This window comes from Podarcis bocagei (assembly GCF_964188305.1).
Source record: "Podarcis bocagei genome assembly, chromosome: 2".
Taxonomy (NCBI): Eukaryota; Metazoa; Chordata; class Lepidosauria; order Squamata; family Lacertidae; genus Podarcis; species Podarcis bocagei.
The window spans coordinates 71,421,523-71,440,742 of NC_138126.1; the positions used below are offsets into that span (position 1 = coordinate 71,421,523).

The 19,220-nt window shown below is 40.9% G+C and overlaps 1 protein-coding gene across 3 annotated transcripts in view; it reads left to right on the plus strand.

Moving 5' to 3' along the window:
• Positions 1-19,220, plus strand: part of RASGEF1C (RasGEF domain family member 1C) — an 82,088-nt gene that overhangs the window by 61,361 nt on the left and 1,507 nt on the right. For 2 of the 3 annotated variants that reach the window (XM_081185624.1, XM_081185625.1), the window contains exons 7-13: positions 4,866-4,976; positions 7,094-7,196; positions 7,445-7,524; positions 8,698-8,793; positions 15,379-15,474; positions 16,278-16,401; positions 18,182-18,254. In XM_081185624.1, the coding sequence (XP_081041750.1) occupies positions 4,866-4,976; positions 7,094-7,196; positions 7,445-7,524; positions 8,698-8,793; positions 15,379-15,474; positions 16,278-16,401; positions 18,182-18,254 (683 nt within the window). Of the gene's footprint in view, positions 1-4,865; positions 4,977-7,093; positions 7,197-7,444; positions 7,525-8,697; positions 8,794-15,378; positions 15,475-16,277; positions 16,402-18,181; positions 18,440-19,220 lie in introns of those variants that run through there. The other variant, XM_081185626.1, reaches the window with a different exon arrangement.

The window sequence follows — 19,220 nt, forward strand, 5'->3', positions numbered from 1 at the left end:
TTTATGCACTATTGATGCACAGATAATTCTTCAGAAGCAGGTTTTGGCATGTGACTGGCTGGATGTAATCACAATGCAGTAACTAAAAGCAAAATATTCCTCAGACTGATAATACAGCACCTGCAAGGCTGGTACACTGGAGATGAAATATGTTAAAGGAAACTTCTTAATGCAGCATAAATTTCTGATGGCTAGGAAATTTTGTTCACTTACAATGCATACAAAGAGAAGCAAAGAATACTCATTGAAACAAAAGAACAAAATACCTGGGGTTATTGGTATGAGGAAACTGGCCCCTTCCCTCGTTGGACTACAGACCTATTGCATTAACATCTGTAGTGATGAAATGCTTTGAGAGATTGGTCCTTCAACACCTTAGGACATATTTTCCACCAGATTTTGATAAACATCAGTTCACCTATAGAAGAAATAGGTCAACAGATGATGCCATAGCTACAGCCTTTCACCTTGCAGCGAGTCATCTGGAGAGACCGGGGAATTATGTTAGAATGTTGTTTATTGATTATAGCTCAGCTTTTAATACCATCCTTCCGGACATTCTTATCAAAAAGCTGATGGAACTAGACCTACCTTCTACCATCTGTGACTGGATCAAAGGCTTTCTGAGGGATCGGACACAAACAGTGAGGGTTGGGCCTGTTACATCTACTTCCCTGAAGCTCAGCACTGGCACCCCACAGGGATGTGTGCTGAGTCCCTACCTGTACTCGTATACATATGACTGTATTTCATCTGATCCATCCACTGCAATTATTAAGTTTGCAGGTGATACTACCATAATGGGTCTAATTACAGGTGGGGATGAATCAACGTACGGGGGGTGGGTTCAAAAAGTATCTACATGGTGCCTAGAGAATAACTTGCACCTAAATATTAGCAAGACAAAGGAGATGGTGTTGGACTTTCGGAGGAAGAGAGGGGAACTAGCCCCGTTGTTTATTCAGGGGGATGTGCGGAGAGAGTCTCTTCCTTTAAATTTCTGGGAGTTTACCTTAGTGAAGACCTCACTTGGAAAAACAATATAACTCAGGTGGTTAGGAAGGCCCAACAGAGACCCCACTTCCTCAGGGTCTTGCAAAAGAACAATGTTAAACAACAATTGATGACCTCCTTCTACTGGTCCACAATAGAAAGTGTCCTCTCATATTATATCACAGTGTGGTACGTTGGCTTGACAGCCACAGACAGAAAGTCTTTACAGAGGGTGGTGAACACAGCACATGATATCATGGGCTGTACCCTGAGCCCGCTAGATGACATCGCAAGGAATGGTTGCCTTAGGAGAGCGAGAAAAATTCTCAGGGATGATTCACACCCCGGCCAGCATCTCTTTAATCTTCTACCCTTGGGCAGGAGATATAGAAGTATAATCAGTTGTACCAACAGGCTAAAAAACAGTTTCTATCTGTGGGCTGTTAGGCTGCTGAACAGAAAATAATATAGTGCAACTGACTTTCGTGGTTGGTGTGTTATGCGACAAGCACACAGAGTGCAATGAGATTGTTGTGAGGGGGGAGGCTCAGTTAATTTCATTGTACACAGGTTGTACATTGACAATAAAAGTATTATTATTATTATTATTATTATTATTATTATTATTATTATTATTCTCAGCAGACGTTGCACAAATCAACGAATACCTCAAAATTAGCTATGTGTCTTGCAACATCTGCCATCCATTTTCCAGTGGGATTTTAAAGGGGAGCATGTTGTGCTTTTGCTTCTTAGTTTGCTGGGATTGAGTTAGGGTGCTTGGTCACTGCATTATTTATTGCGGGCTATGGGAGGAAACTGCCTTTTTTCTTTCATTGGCTTCCAAATAATTTTTTGAGTCTGTAGGTTATTTTGACCGCCAAACTGCAACTCAGAGAACTTTAATTTCCTTGCTGCTTTCCTTCCTCCCATAGGCCAGTCATCTTCCCCTCTCCACAATTGCTTGTGAAGCATACATATCCCCAAGTGCTGCTCAGTTCAGCAGACAGGAATAGGGGCAGAAAATGGGACTGGGTGAGGTGGGGGGCACAGGCAAGAAGTGGTGCCATTCACCTGATCTCCAGTTGTGCTGGGGAATGTAAAGGTTTAACACACATCTCTAAGTTATAACCAAGAAAACCTGTAGATTAGATGATAAAATGAGGACATAGTAGTAAATGTTGGTTGAAACAGAAACATGTCTAGACTAAAACTGAATCAGATTTTAAAAAGCAGGCAATGGAGTGTTCATAGAATCATAGAATTGTAGAGTTGGAAGGGACCACAAGGGTCATCTAGTTCAACCCCCTGCAAGGCTGGGATAGCTCAGTTGGTAGAACAGCAGACCCTTAATCTCAGGGTTATGGGTTCGAGTCCCACATTGGGCAAAAGAGTCCTGCATAGCATTTTCTGTACCAATTGTGTCATCTTGTGATCGGGTGCATTATTGTCACAGAGTAGGGTAAGCACAGGGTGTGGCACAAATTGCAGCTTTGCACTAGCATAACCATCCTTACATGAAACATTTCATATTTGTTTGCTAATCTTTGTGTGTATGTATGCACGCACATGCATGCACAGTCCAAAAACAGTGACTGACCTAAGCTACTAAATTAAATTAAGGGGGGAAAGTTGAGATGATGAAATGAGGACATAGGAGTAAATGTTGGTTGAAACCGAAAGACTTCTAGAGTGAGACTAAATTGAACTAAAAAAAACAAGGAGTGGAGATGTTGAGTGCTATGTTAATGGATGCCCAAAGGCTTTGCGTGCCATGTAGCATTAAATATACTTGGATATAAAAGAATCCAAGTATAGCAACGGGAGAAAAGTACAAGGAGTAATTAAGGATAATGTAACAAAATATGAGATGGAGATGACAGAAGAGAACAGTGTGTGAATTCCAGAGAGCGAATGGGAAAGTGGTGGAACTAGAATTCAAACCCATTTTGTCAACTAGAAAATAAATACTAATATGGGTAGCTTCACCTAACTAAGATTTAATGAATGGTTACATTCATTAGATGATAAGGTGCTGCTACATGACATACCTGCTGAATACGCAAGAGAGTCAAAAGGGGGGAATTACAGCAAGCCACGGATCCAGAAGCAAAATGTGACCCCATAAGGGTAGGCAACTTCTCAGACCCAGGAACTACTTACCCACAATGGCTCTGTCTTGCCAGGATTCAAGCTCAGCTTATTTTACCTTATCCATTTCACCACTGTGGTACTATATTTCATAGTTTAACTTGATCAGTTTGGTTGCCCTTTCCTGGACCTTTTCCAGCTCTACAATAACCTTTTTGAGGTGCAGCAACCATATACGGCATTCCAAGTGCAGTTGTATCACAGATTTGTGTAACAAGGGTTATGATATTGGCAGTTTTATTTCAATTCCCATTCCTAATTAGCCCCAACATGAAATTTGCCTTTTTCACAGCTGCTGCTTGCTGAGTTAACATTTTCAACAAGCTATCCTCTGTGACCCCCTTTCCTGGCCATTCACGCCGCTTCAAACCCCATTAATTCAGTATGAGCAAGGCACTTCTGCCTGCTGCCATGCACTGAGACAGAGAAGCGAGAGTTATATTTATTGAATTTGCATCACATCATACTGCAATGGGCTCCAGGCTACTTACATTTTAGAAGTGCCTCCTGTTTCGTGTGATTCCCCAGTGCCCCCTTTTAATCTTCTTTAGCCTTAGGATACATTTCTACAATACAGATATATATGCAAACATTGCGAACACTCAAAATCCCAGGCAACACCCTTTCCCAGATTACCCTATGCATGAGAGCCCCTTTTCGCCAGCAGAAAACTTTGTCCTCATGGAGCTCAAAATTTACTCATCTTATCCTCAGGCTCTAAAATAGAAATCAATTATCACATTAATGAAAGAACGAAAAATCTCCTGATACCCTCTAGTGGCTGCAAACAAAAAATAATAGGGAAAAAATCAGAATAATCAGCCATCTCTGGAAGATTATCCTAAGGAGAAGGTGATAAAAGGTGCTGGAGATGATTTAAAATCATCAAAAGAATTCAGATACCAAACTAACCTTCTCACTCCCATGCAATTGCCTAGTAACCACAGCCGAAAGAGCATGTCACAAAAATGACATTTCCTGATGAATTTTGCCATCTGAGTGACTTGTTTCACAGCAACCAATGATACAGAAATAGGTCAGCGATACAGAATTGGGTAGTGAAGATATTATTTTCTCAAAGACAAGAGCATGCGAAGGAAATAATATTTTAGGCAAAAAAATATTCTGTACTGTAACTCTATCATATTTTGCTTTGCTGTTGATTCCCCCCAACTTAATCAGAAATTTTGTTTCATGCAAGACAACACCATGGGCAATTGGATTTGCCAAACTGTAGGAACTCTTGGGAGTCAAAGGCGTAAACTTAATACATATTACATGGAAAGGCGTCCTTGTCTGATTTTATTTTCTCCAGATTCTTGTTGCATACAGCAATATCCTGGCTGTTAATATCCTAGGGAGCACCAATTGGAATAAATTGCCTCGTGTGCAATTGATGTAGGCAAAGCGGGACTGTTCATCATTCACTGATTTGATTTGTAGAAAGCTTTGCATTCTGTTAAGCCCAACACATCTGCCACTACCCACCCACTGACATCTAAAGCTCAGTCCCACATGCACTGTCCATTTTTGTGTGTGTGTGTGTGTGTGTGTGTGTGTGTGTGTGTGTTTATAGGTATATGTCCACATGCTTTTGAATGTTGTTGATGATAGAAATGTATGCTATTGATCATAGAACAACACTCTACAGTTACTGTGATATTATATATATCTTATTATATACATTAAAGCAAAGCAGAAGCTAGTTTATGTCATGTCAGGTCTTTGTTTTTCAGCCTTGTTTCAGTGAACAGAAAAAAACTAGCAATCTTGAGGCCTATGTCAAATGGTTCAATAGACTCTGCTATCTTGTAGCAACAGAAATCTGCATGGTAAGTTGAATACCATTTGTCTGATTGTGGAACTTCAAGACTATTTACTCACAAAAGTGGAGGATAAATATTTTTTGGACTAATCACAGAATGTACTTTGGGTTTTTACACTTTTTACACTTTTCACAGAAACACTGCGGTATATAAATGGTGAAATAGGCTATTGATGCAGTGATAGAGCAGTAATTTTGCTGTAGAATTTTAGACAGTTGTGTCTCATAAGTGGACTGTGTATGAACAGTTTTCCTCTTGCCCTGCTCCTCTCCCAGGGAAAACCCAAACTTTAGTATTAAATTGGAGCAAACATCAATCTGGAGAAAACCTGAATTGCTCTGTGCTCCAATTGAACGCTGTTGGTTGGCATCTGTCTGTATCCAACTAACATGTCCCATCAGCACAAAGATTCACACTTGCGCAACAGAGATCCCCCTTTCCTCCTCCTGCGTGCAGCTGGAGCAGTCTCCAAATCTTCTCCAGGTGGGGTGGGGAAAACCCTTAGAACAGATTTAGGAGGTGCATGAGGGGAGGGGATGAAGTTCCATTGTGCAAGCAGAGATCTTGGATACCACCCTTTGAATGCAATAGACTTGTACAGTAAATAATGGAAATAACTTATTATTGTGTTTTCTTCCCATCATGGTCTTAAGGAAAACCAAGCAGAAGTATGGGGTGCTATCGTTATAGTATCACCCTGTACCATTTGGTTGTTGAACTAACCCAGGCTACACACTCCCCATGCATATAAAGCATTTGTCTTCACCCAAGGAATCATGGGAACTGTAGCTTGTTAAGAGTGCTGGGAACTGTTGCTCTGTGAGAGGTAAACCACAGTCCCCAGTATACCTTGGCAGACGTCATGTGCTTTAAATGTGTGGTGTGTATGCAGTCTTATCTGAGAATGTTTGGGATAACTATTCTCTTGCCAAGACCTATCTGCCTCAGCTCTAGTCCACTCACTGGTGCTATGTGGCCCTTGACCATTTCTCCCAGAAAAAGATGGCCTTTGACTTAGTGGTTGCCCACTCTACTTCTAGAACATATGGAAGTGCCCATTGTTTGTGACAGAATACTGGGTAGATTGATGTTAGGTAATTTTCACTATATCCGTTTCCAGCTAAATCTCTTTCACGATTCAATCCTTCTGACTTTAACTTCCTTTGTTATCACGAGAAACACTTGTAATATGATGAACAATGTATAAAATTTGAAATTATTGTGAATTGAAGATATTAAGGACGAGCATTTACAAATGTAAAACGAAAGACCTAAGAAGGGAAGTGGAGGAAAGTCAGGGGATTTTGAAAATCCCACATTGGGAAGTTGTGATGTAATATTTTTCTGTTATTGTAAAAATTAATAGAAAATAGTATAAAAGAGAGAGATAGGAACAGGCCCAGATTAAAGCAACTGGAGGTCTTGGGAGGCCCTGGGCTAGGAGGACCCAGGAGGCCCAAACTTAATAGCATTTGATCATGAGAAGCAAAACATTGTTACTAAGCAATTGGGCCTGGATAGTAAAATCTGTTTTTTGTATTTTTTGTTTTGTTTCATTTTATTAAAAGCAAGAAGCTGAGGGCCCCCTTAGATTACGAGGCCCTGGGCTGTATCCCATGCAGCCCGTATGTAAATCCGGCACTGGGTGGGAGTATTGTGAGATACAAGAAACACAAAAGAAAATTCTCCAGAAATCTACTAATTTCAAGATTAATGTCTTTTCTCTCCTCTTAAGACCAAGTCCAGAAAAAATTGCACTGATTGGCGCCAAGCCCAGAAAAAGTTACAGTAATTGACATTTTATTGATAGCTAGTTGGACAGACTATCATTGGAATTAATAGTCTTTAGAGTACAGGTTTATGTGTCAATGTTGGGTCATTGCTTGAAGACATTTTTAAAGGTATATTAGACTTTGGTCACTCTCCCTGGTAGGATCTTTGATTTTGCAAGTTGCCAGCAATGAGTGTCATTAATCAAACAGCTTGAATGGGATTTTGTAGCTGTTTTGAAATCAATTGAACTGTAGAATAGGGCATCTCTGTCTGGCACAGAGTTCTGACATCTCCCAGGGTTTTTTTACACTTGTCTTCCATAGCTGTTTTATCTGTCTGTTTATTTGCAGCCTGCAAAAAAGAAGCAGAGAGCACAAGTCATTGAGTTTTTCATTGATGTTGCTCGCGAGTGCTTTAACATCGGGAATTTTAACTCGCTGATGGCAATCATATGTAAGTGTGTTATTGTCATTTCTGAATGATATTAGGGATATGTAAAGTAGATTCCCTTTCCTAATTGTTGTAACCTTCCCTGGGACCTTAGGGTGAAGAGTGGACAAGAAATTGTAATAATAATAATAATAATAATAATAATAATAATAATAATAATAATAATAACAATAACCGTAACAGCAACAACAATAGCAGCAACCACAACAATAACGTCCTCCTCTGTTCTTTTTCCTCTTATTTTCCTCCAGCCGGTATGAACATGAGTCCAGTCTCCAGGTTAAAGAAGACGTGGTCAAAAGTGAAAACAGCCAAATTTTTTATCCTTGAGGTAAAATGTTCAGAATTACGTATTTGCTATTCATGCATTTATTTAAACTGGATATTGCTAGGCAAGGGCCAAATGATATGATGGGCTTTGCATATCACATTAAATTAAAGATGGAAAAGAAGTAAAAAGCAGAAATATCAGGAATAAAGTCCAGACCACAAATGGGTGCAAATGTATTCTTTTCCAGTCTTGTCTATTTAGCGCAGGCCATGGTTAAGAGCTATACTGAGTTCTGGTGTTATCTTGACTTAACTAGCAACCCTCATGCTAGGATTGACGGGCATTATAACCAGAGAATATATCAAACAGCTACCAAGTTATGGGCAATCAGTGCCTGAAATCTGTCAGCAGGGAAAATTGCACATCAGACTATCCTGTGGTAATTTGGGAAATGTCTGTATTTGCTTGGAATCAATTGTGAGGCTCACTGCTGAGGTTCCTATGATAATGTAAGTTAGGCAAGCCATTTCCTCTTTAGGGTACTTTCTGAAGATCATTTTAAGGAGCAACCCTCAGGTATACCTGTGCTTCTTAATTCAGTTAACAAGTTCTACATACTATACAACTGTTGTTACCGCTTCAGTTAGTCCTTCTTGGCACACACCTTTGCTTGTCTTGGTACAAGTGGGCTCTCTTGGAAAACCGAGTGGACTGCCAGTTTGTCCAGCATACAAAGTTGAAGTAGGCCTGTCTCATTTGTAGATGTATATGCATGTTCACACACACACATGCATAAGTGTTTGATGTAATTACATGGTTGTACCACTGTACAATCCTGGCATCGCTCTGCACTCCGGAAACAGATTAATCGAGGAGTGGCAGTTGCCGTTTAATATTCTGCCATTAGGGTGAACCATGTGTGCTCTGTGTGTTTGTCTGTGCCTAAAAACAACAAAATAAGTAGTGGCCACTAACAACAACAACAAAAATCATCGTATGGAAGCATCTTTAGAAGTATTCTTAGAGGACTGAAGGGTTTTTATCATGACAAAAATGTTACGGACTGGTCACACTTAAGAAACTAGATGAAAATAAATGACTAGAAATTGACCTGAAAAGGAGGTGTTGGGTAGTTTTGTCTCCAGTTCACCTGTATTGCTTACCACATCACCTTTGCACTGCAAAGGCAATTCAAAATATCTTTTGATCTTCCAATGTTTTCTTCCTCTCTAGCATCAAATGGACCCTACAGGTAATTTTTATAACTACAGAACTGCATTGCGGGGAGCTGCACATCGGTCCCTAACAGCACACAGCAACAGGGAAAAGGTATTATTACTATCATCATCTTATTTTTCTGCCAAGAAGCTCAGCACAATACAGTGGACTCTCGGGTTGCGAACGTGATCTGTGCAGGATGCACGTTCACAACCTGCAGTGGCACACCTGCGCACGCGCGGGTTGCAATTCGGCGCTTCTGCGCATGTGTGAGCCCGGAGGTAACCCATTCTGGTACTTCTGGGTTTCAGCGGGTCCGTAACCCGAAAAAACACAACTTGAAGCATCTGTAACCCAAGGTATAATTGTAAACATGCTTCTACACCAATATTATCCTTACAACAACAAAGGTAGGTTAGGCTTGTGGGAATGTTCAGGGATGCAGGAGAGGATATATTGTGAGATTATATCCTTATCCAACTTGTGCTAACAAGTTCCCAAAATATCAGCAGAGTTAATAGACATTCCCTTTTTAAGTTCGCAACGGTAACGTGTGCTCAGGTTCGCTAGAACCTCTATAATAATTACTCTGGTAATTTCCCCTTTGTTCCCTCTTAAAATACAAGACACGACACAGTCTTTATAAAAGTATAAAAGAGTTTACTCACATTCTGTTCACAATAGGATCCCAGAAGGCAGACAGGCTTAAAAAGGTAAAATATAGGAAGATAGTCCCTTTGTCCTCTCTTGGCTGGGAGCCAAGAGGGCATCTTAGCAGATGTTGCTGCTTCCAAAGATGAAGATGAGAGAGGCAAGAGAGTAAGAGAGAGATGGCTGTCCTGCACTGTGCTTTTATCATTACCTGCACAGGTGAGGCCACACCCACCTCTGGTCACATGCGGAGGAAGTCTGTCCCAGGAAGTTTACCTGCTGGCTGAACAGACATCCCTCCCCATGTCTTAACATGTACACTCTAGGAATGTTGTAATTGACTGCTCCTGTGTTTTACATCCCACAAGGCTGAGAGATAATTGACTGGACAAAGTCATGCAATGAGGTCCATGACCAAGCAGTGACTCAGCCTGTGTCTCCTTCACCTGTTCCAGATCACCATGCTGCACTGGAACTGTTTCTTTTCACAGCCCATACTGGCTGGTTTTATAGTTCTTCATCTTTTCAGCATCCCTGCATGGGAGGCAAAATACTGTGATATTCTAAAGGTTGCATCCAACTGTTGCTCAGCTGTCAGGAGCAGGGAGGGAAGGAATACTCAGTGATTCCTCATTCCCCTCCACTGGAGGGTTCCCCAGCCCTCTGGAGCAGAGGCAAGACAATGTGGTGCAGGTCCTTTGAAATGAAGATTCTTCAATTATATAGGCTTCCTGATTGCCTCAGCTGCAAGTAGCGAGGTGGGGAAGAGCCCACACCACTGGGGAATCTTTTGCCCTAGTCTGAACAAATAGATCCATAGGGAGATGATAAGAGGTATAATAAGGAAGGATATATATAATAAGGAAATGAATATGAGACAGCCACATTCATGCTTGAATGAGAAGCTGATACTTTTAAGATGCTTATGCAGTCTGTCTCTAAGGTATAGCCATGCAAGCCTGTTTCTCTATTACTTATCTCATTTCCTGTGGAAGTCATTCATGCTGGTAACATGGGAAAATTTCTCTTTAAAACCAAGGGCAGCAGAAGGTTAATAGTCAGATGGAAACGCAAGGGATAAAGACTACATCCTCCTTTAACTGAATGCATAATGTGATAGTTGCCAAGAAGGTGTTTATGCATCAAATCCAGCACCTCATCATGGTTTGGTGTTTTCAAATCCCACAGCCACTATAGCTATAATTCTGCTCTCCAAGCCTTAATGTCATTTCTTCATTTCTTAAAAATTTTTAAAAATTTTTAAAAAAATATTTTTACTCACCCTGGGTCAAATAAAACGAAATGTGATTGCTATTAATTTAAAGATAAATATTGTCCACTGGTGGTTGTATATCCAAGCCCTCCCTCCTTCTTTTGAACTGCCGGTATATAATATAATCTGACACTTTGGGCTTAGTTTTCTTAATGCTTGAATAGAAATGGGGGGAAAGACAGAGGTTAAATTAATTAAATCAGGTAGTGATTGAATATATTTTTTGAAAGTTAAAAAACACAGCTTTGAGTTGTGAGTTGCTGTGGAAAGTGTGCATACAGAGGATTCGTTATTTGAATGGAAGTGTATATTACATCATGGAGTGGATTTTTTTCCAGGCAAGTGCAGGAGATGAATATCTTAAGACCTTAATTGACTATCTGATTTGACTTGCAAATTCTCAGCACGTTGAAGCAGACACAGTGACTGCTGCTCACAGTAGACTACACATTCAATGTGTCATGCATTCCAATGGACTGTTATCAGAAAGTAACTGTGTGGAGAATTTAATTTAGGGCTATGCAGAAGAATAGGATCTGAACAGGGAAGCCAAAATGACATTCTTACATTATGTATTGATGCTTTCTACTTTGGAAAGCTGGGGTACATTAAAATTTGTTTATAGTTAAGTCATTCATTTTCTATTTACATAATTTATATCCTGCCCCTTCAATATGTTTTTACACTTCCAAGACACTCAAGGAAAAGGAAAAGTACAAAAAAGTATACAGTAATAGTAAAAAAGAAGAGAATGACGTGAAATTTAGAAATAGTGGGGCCCTCTTTGTATGACAGACAGAGTGGGAGTGAGTGGGGAATTCTAATTGTTGCCCTTGGTGTCAGTTTTTTTTAAATCATGGGATTGTTAATTTGTTCATGTGATTTATCGGACTTGTTTTTATGGATTCCATGATTTCCATATATTATTTTTTACATATATTATCTTTATTACTATTAATAATAATATTCCCCACACCACCCCGGGATTGAAATATTCACTGAAGAGCAGGTTTGAATTTAGAAATAATAAAGAAAACTACAATATAATAAATAGGGTTGGGGAGCAGTCTTTACCTCTATGCACACCTCTCAGCTCAGCAGGGCGCTTTTTTTTTTTTAACTGCCTTGCCAAAGTTGGCAGCTGGGCCAAAAGGTGGGGGGGGGTCAGTACCAACCTGCACCTCCCATGCCTTCATGTGATGGCTGCGGTTCTGGCTCAGGATCCAGCAGATCCCAGGACAGCTCAGCCCCACCCCCTGGAAGGCTCCATTTTGTTCGGTGAAAGAAGCTGTGCACCAGCTCAGTAATGCTGGCATCACTCTGCAGTTGGGATCTGGCTCCCTCGGCCTGAAGCAAGATGAGTGCCGCATCCCATAGTTGCCTTTGACAGGACTTGACTGTCCAGGGGTCCTTTACCTTTACTTTTTTTAACCTAATGAAGGCACCAGGCAGGCCCCCTGAGGGGATTGCAAAGGTGAGGGGGCTTTCTCTGTGTAGCTGCCAGCAATTACACTTCAGATTGTAAGGGACGCGGGTGGCGCTGTGGGTTAAACCACAGAGCCTAGGGCTTGCCGATCAGAAGGTCGGTGGTTCAAGTCCCCGCGACGGGGTGAGCTCCTGTTGCTCGGTCCCTGCTCCTGCCCACCTAGCAGTTCAAAAGCATGCAGTGCAAGTAGATAAATAGGTACCGCTCCAGCGGGAAGGTAAACGGCGTTTCTGTGTGCTGCTCTGGTTTGCCAGAAGCAGCTTAGTCATGCTGGCCACATGACCCGGAAGTTGTCTGCAAACAAACACCGGCTCCCTCGACCAGTAAAGTGAGATGAGCGCCGCAACCCCAGAGTCGTCCGCGACTGGACCTAACTGTCAGGGGTACCTTTACCTTTACCTTTTACACTTCAGATTGTGTAGTGCAGAAAGGTCTCAGGTGGCTGTCTCAGTGGACAGGTTGACTGATGTGAGAGAAGGCACTCTTAACAGGTATTTCGGGTCCAAGCCATGTACGGCTGTAAAGATTAAGAGCAACAATATGCAGAGGTGAAGCAACCTGATCCAGTACCCGGAGCGGTGCTCGTCCCATGGGGCGTGGCGCACGGCCCAGGGGGGCATGCATCCTGGCGGGACACGGTGAACGGTGCATGCCCCGGTGGGGGGGTGCCGCCAATCAGGGGTCAGCATCTTGTCACACACACCCTTTGGAATGGCATCCGGGGCGGACCACCTCCCCGCCCCCTAATGCCCCAACAGTATATCTAGCATAGCTGCACCAACCCATTTCATGTAGCAGTTCATAGGAGGGTCAGAGCTTGAGGATACTTTATGTGCTCTTCTCATTATTTGCCTAATGATGACTCTTTCATCAATACCTTGGCCCAGTCTGTGACAGTGCACTAATTTCAACGGCGTCAAAATGATCTCTCACACACCTTCCATCTACACACACATGCATACAAACACACCAGAAAATACAAAATAGGTTAAAATACATATCAGAAATCCAACTTACAACATATACAGATAAATCATGTGAAAAGCAATGTGTGAAGTGGTTAAAATGCAGCATTCTTGTTGACATGTGGCAATCAGAACTGCTCACAGTATTCCAAAGTATGGTTGCAGAGCATGATGACATTATGATATTAGCAGATTTCGCTTCAATCCATTTCCTAATGATTCCTAACAAAGCATTTACCTTTTTCACAGCTGTCAGCCACAAACTGGGTTAACATTTTCAACAATCTATCCACTATGACCTCAAGATCTTTTTCAGTCAGTCATTCACCACGACTTTAGACCCTATTATCATCAGTGATGTGGATATGAATTTTCCCCAGAGTGCTCTGTTTTTCTGCAATTTTCTGTGTCTTAAGGTCATTAGTAACAATGAATGACTGTCAATTGCAAATAAGAAATCAGGCTAGCTTTGTTTACTAAACACAAGCAAAGTAAACATGCTAAGTTAGGCTATTCTCTAGGGCATCAGAACATTATCTGTTGCAAATTGCTGTATGCAAATTATACTAATTTGTGGACGCACTAATTATATCCTGTTACAATTCACTTACTAGTGGAACCACATTAGGGCTAATTTTTCAATATGAAGATTGGCTTTTGATAGGGGAGAGTGACAGGAGAGGAGCAGCTACGTTATCCTTTTAACATACACTTACTTTTGTTTCTTGAATATTTTAGCTTCAGCAAGGGCAAACTCCCTCCTGGGATTCCCTATCGCTTTCTTTTTTTCGATGCACATACTGCTCAGGCACACCAGTACCATAAATATCTTGAGGACATTGGTTGCCAAACCAAATGACTACTTTACTGCTACACTTTTCCAGAGTCTTACCTTTCCTCAAGGCTATAGTACTCTAGTGTGTACTTAAGTTACAGTTCAGTTCATTTACCAAAGGACCTGGGGATATATTTGAAAGATATGCCCAGCTGACTTATTCATTCTCACTTTAATAGAAACTATAGCTCCTGTAGGAGAGACAGGAATTCACTAGCTAGGTGAGTTTAAATCTTCTTCAGGGAACCTGGCACAGTGTTTTATGAGTGAAGAGGTGCTGCCCTTATAAGACCCTCGCGAGCTACACTCCAGGTCAAGTTATAGTGAAATGAATAGACCATTGTTGCTCTGCAGAATAACCTAGCAGACTTGCTTATCTACCTTTGCCCTGTCCTTGGCTGATAAAGCATCTGAGAGAAAACTGTCTACAGTCAGTCAAGTATATGGGCAGTGGCAGAGGAATATGTAGTGTTGTTGCTGTTTAGTCGTTTAGTCGTGTCTGTGTTTATATATCTGAATAGAATGCTATGGAATGCTTTCTCAAGTGAAGTCCACCTGGCACGGATACTGACATCTTTTGGGTGCCTAAATTAAGCCTTCCCTCTTTTTCCAGGTGTTTCACAGATTATGATCGAGCTATGTTAATGTTTTAAGTTTGTATTACTCAAGTATTATTTTCATATATAAAAGTATTTATAGACCACTATTTCACTGTAAAAAAATCAAAGCAATTTAAAACAAAAGTACATAAATCCATATAGTGAAAACCATATAGTCCCCAGACTTGGAAAGTTAAGCACAGTTCCGAATCTGAATAAAAAATAAATATGGTATATTTTGGTATATACCAAACATGGTATAAGACAAGATAGATACCCAATGTAAACCCATGTTGCTTCATTTGATACTTTTGAAATTTACACCAGGTGAGGATCAAACTTAGTGTGAAACATCCAGCAGATAGGTACCGACTTCACAGCATATCTTTCGTTCCCTCCTGTGAAAATTCTTTAAATCAGAGCCTTTGTCATGTTAAGTCATGAGCATCTACTTTTCCATATGTTGGCTTGACTGGGGTTTAATTGTTAATGTTCACTTAATCAAGGGTTTATGCAACTTCATTGTGCTCTTTGCCTCTTTACTGTCTGTGCACTGGTGAAAGTTGCTTATTAAAATGTTAATGTTAACAAAATGATGTTAAATATCGATGTTACTGAAATATTAATAGGTAATAAACTGAAACCTTAATTCCACAAAGCTTAGATAGATTGTGTTTTGCCAATTCACAGAGAAAATCTCTTCAGCATGACAGCTATTTTGTGGGTTGTTATCTCTTGTATCTCCTCTAGGCCTCACTAGTATTAGTATTTCGTCATTAGAGTAGTACTGTACACTGAAAAGTTAATCTCTCTTTTCTTCTTGTGAATGAACAGTTCTTTCATGCATAAAGAACAGAACTGCGAAAGTCATGTCATTCTTTTCGCAGATTGTGATCCCCTTCTTCAGCCTACTGATCAAAGACATTTACTTTTTGAATGAAGGATGCGCCAACCGCCTTCCAAATGGACATGTCAACTTTGAAGTACGTGCAGCAAACATCTTTGTCAAGCAAGTGGTTGATAGGTTCTTTTGTTCCAGAATGCAACAAAAACCATACATGAACAAAAAATTATTACCTTGATTACCCCCAAAGTCAAACAATTCCCAGCAGACTTTTTCATATAAATCCTTTAAACATTTTTTACTTAAGAGTTTTCAATTTCAGATGGCATGGTCCAAAAGCTCATATGCAGAAACACCATGCACACACCGGGGGGGGGGGGTGTTCCCCAACTCCCTTTCATGCTGAACCCCCCCCCCCCAACTACTCAAAAGTTATCTCCCCCTTCAGAGATTTTAATTTTTTTGTTTTACATGTTTTAAAAGGTAGAGCAGTTGGTGGGATTAAACTTCTGGTTCATATTCAGTTCCACCAAAACTGTTGTAATTTTATATTCCAAGTGTTGCATGAAATGCCTGTTATTTAAAACACAGTTTGATAGCAGCAGAGGAAAAGAGTAGCCTGTGCATTGTGTGAGACATGTGCATTGCTTACCTGAGATATGCAGATTTTATTACAACTGCATAACTCTTTTCTTTAAAATATTTCTATACTGCCTTTCATATGCAGTTACCAAAGCACCATCATTTCCTTTCATGTGTTACAGAAACACAAGGAAAGCTGTGCTGGACAAACAACCCACTTGCTCCTACCTTTTAAAAATAATATACCAGACACATTAAGCAGCTAACATTTTTGAGGAATGTTAAAACCACAGAAATAATTTTACTGACACACAAATTCCGTTTACCTAGACAATACTTTTTCTTCCCCAATCCTTACAGAAATTCCTGGAACTGGCTAAGCAAGTAGGTGAATTTATAACATGGAAACAAGTAGAATGTCCATTTGAGCGAGATGATAACATCATCCACTATTTACATACTGCGCCCATCTTTACTGAAGATGGTAAGAAATTCCTTTTTTGACAAATGCTATAGTGGTTCACTACTAGCATTGTTCCATAGTTAATGATAAAATATGATTTTCAAAATGTGTCATCGCACAGATCCATTGTCTACAATATAAGAATGATTATCTGGGCCTTTATTGTTTCCATAACTTTTTGACAAGGCATCTTGCTCGTAGCAAATCATCTGCATGCAGTGCTCCCAGAGAAACAGGCCTGACAGTCATACTATAAGGGGCAGTTCTGAATGTCATTGCTGAAAACATTCAAAGACAGAGTTACTGTTCCCTATAAGTCAACCAGTCTATCTCTCTCTGAGTTTGTGATGGCTGTAGGCAGGAAAAGCAGAGCTCAGCTCACAGCAGAGATCCAGTTACCTCTTAATATGTGCTTAAAGGGGGAGAACCCTTTCAATTCAGTTCTTTCATCATGTAATTAATCATACCCATTTGCAAATGAGTTTTTGTCTGACTTCTCTTCCTACCCATCCAATCTATCATGTTGCTCTCTGCCGTCTCCTAATGGGTTAAATCAGTCGTATCCCATTATCATCAGCATTGGAGATAAGGGCTGAATTTGCTAGCTTTGCCTAGACATGCCCATAGGCTTCACTGACTTTTAGATTGCTTCTGAACTTTTTGATTTTTAAAGAGCAGTCTTTAAAACTCATCCACATTAATCAAACAGGACAGCTGAGACTTCACTGGCCACACATGAATTTAGAATGTAGCAAGGAAAAATTATGTCCAAGCTGAACAAGCAACAGCTGCCCAAGCTAACATATATCTATATAATAATTATAGGGAGCTCTATAAAAAGGAAACAAGAAGAGCGAAACTCTGGCAGTGCTCAGAGTCTTCAGGAAACAGCCAAAGGCATTTCAGAAGATCTCCTGTTAGAGTCCAAGACAGGAACTCTAACTTGTTTAAGTATTGATTCCAGGAAGGTGAAGCCCACAGGTTGGTAAGGAGAAAGCAGGTCTGGAAAGACTTCTGAGGCTGCCAGAGAGTCCAGGAATAAACCAGGCAGCCCAGATTTAATCCACAAGTTTGAAGGGCTCTTGGCTGTAGCCTCCACAGCCCGAGCTGACTCTCCTAACCAGACTGGTTCCTCCTGTGTTCCATGTCAGACTTTTGGCCAGTCCCTTTCCCCAACTAAGATTGCTTTGCACACTATTTCTCTTGGTTAATGCTACTTCTCATTTGAGCAGAGCTGCGACCTTCTAGATAGTGTTGGACCCCAAATCCCATCAGCCCCAGTGAGCATGGCCAGTGGTCAGGGATGTTGGGAGTTGTAGTCCAGCACCACCTGGAGTTCCCCAGTCCTGTTGTAGAAGAACCTTTTACACATTATATGTGTAGTTATCACCCATGATGATACATACACTGATATGGTCCAGTACCGGTTGCACTAACAAGTGGTTGGTCTGAATGAAGATGCACATCTTTTCCTCTTTAGTAGAAGCTGTCTGCGGCCAATTCAGTCAATTAACATTTGAATAGGTATGGGGAGGAAGATCCAGATGCACATCTGTATCTCCATTCATGCTGGCTGCAATCACCCATTAAGTTTAAACTGTGGTTACAGATATTTAAGCACGTTGAGCATGTGTTGCTTGATCCTGTGCATGCTTACTCAGATGTGAGTCCCACTAAGTGTGCAGATGAGTGTCAGCTTACCTAAGAAACATAAACCTCCTTGTTTGATTAGAATGCTCCCTTGTGGGCTACTAATCGTCTCAATAAGGAATGTTGCCTTTTAAAACTTACTTTTTTTAAGGTTTGTACCTGGCTTCCTATGAAAGTGAAAGTCCGGAAAACCAAACTGAAAAAGAGAGGTGGAAAACCTTGAGGTATTATTTCATTTATGTTGGGTCATGATCTTCTGAAGTGGAAATAGGTAGATATGGGCATGGAGAGGGTGGCTACTGGAGTTTGCACACATAGCTCAGCTAGTAGAACATGAGGCTCTTTAATCTCAGGGTTGTGGGTTCAAGCCCCAAGTTAGGCAAAAGATTTCTGCATTGCAGAGGGTTGGACTAGAATTCAGTGTTTCCCAAACTTGGGCCTCCAGCTGTTTTTGGACTACAACTCCCATCATCCCTAGCTAGCAAGACCAGTGGTCAGGGGTGATGGGAATTGTAGTTCAAAAACAGCTGGAGGCCCAAGGTTGGGAAACACTGGACTAGATGACTCTTGTGGTCCCTTCCAACTGTACAATTCTGTTTCTGTGAACACACATACACATACACACATGTAATGGATGACTCCTTTTAATGGGAGAACCCTTTTGGGAAGGGGCAACTGATACTGGAGAAGTGGAGCAAGGAGGGCATACTACTGTGACAGGCACTTGTGTGTGTAGCTTGGCTCAAAGGCAGTAATACCATAAGATACTTACTTTTGCCTAAAAGTACACTAATGGCCAGAACACAGTCATGGCTGCTTGGGTTCAGATTGACCTTTGAACTAAGTCTCCAACACTTGAGAACCTTTAGGTATTCTCTTCCACCCAATTGTTACCAGTGATTATGTTGCAGTATGCAGCTGGAGTTGCTGGTGTCGCTTATACCATAGAGATAGCTGTGCTAGTTTCCATTCCTGACAATAGAATAAAAGGGCACATCACATGAAGCCTAGCTTTCAGAGGATGACTTAGTTAAATGGGAGCCACTCTGCTGTGACATACTGATTCTAGAATGAACAAGCTGAATTAGATTGAAGGGTCAGGACTATTACCTGACCCTTCAGGACTATTACCTGACCCTTCAGGGACTATTACCTGACCCTTCAGTGCGTAGCAATGCTCATAATATGAC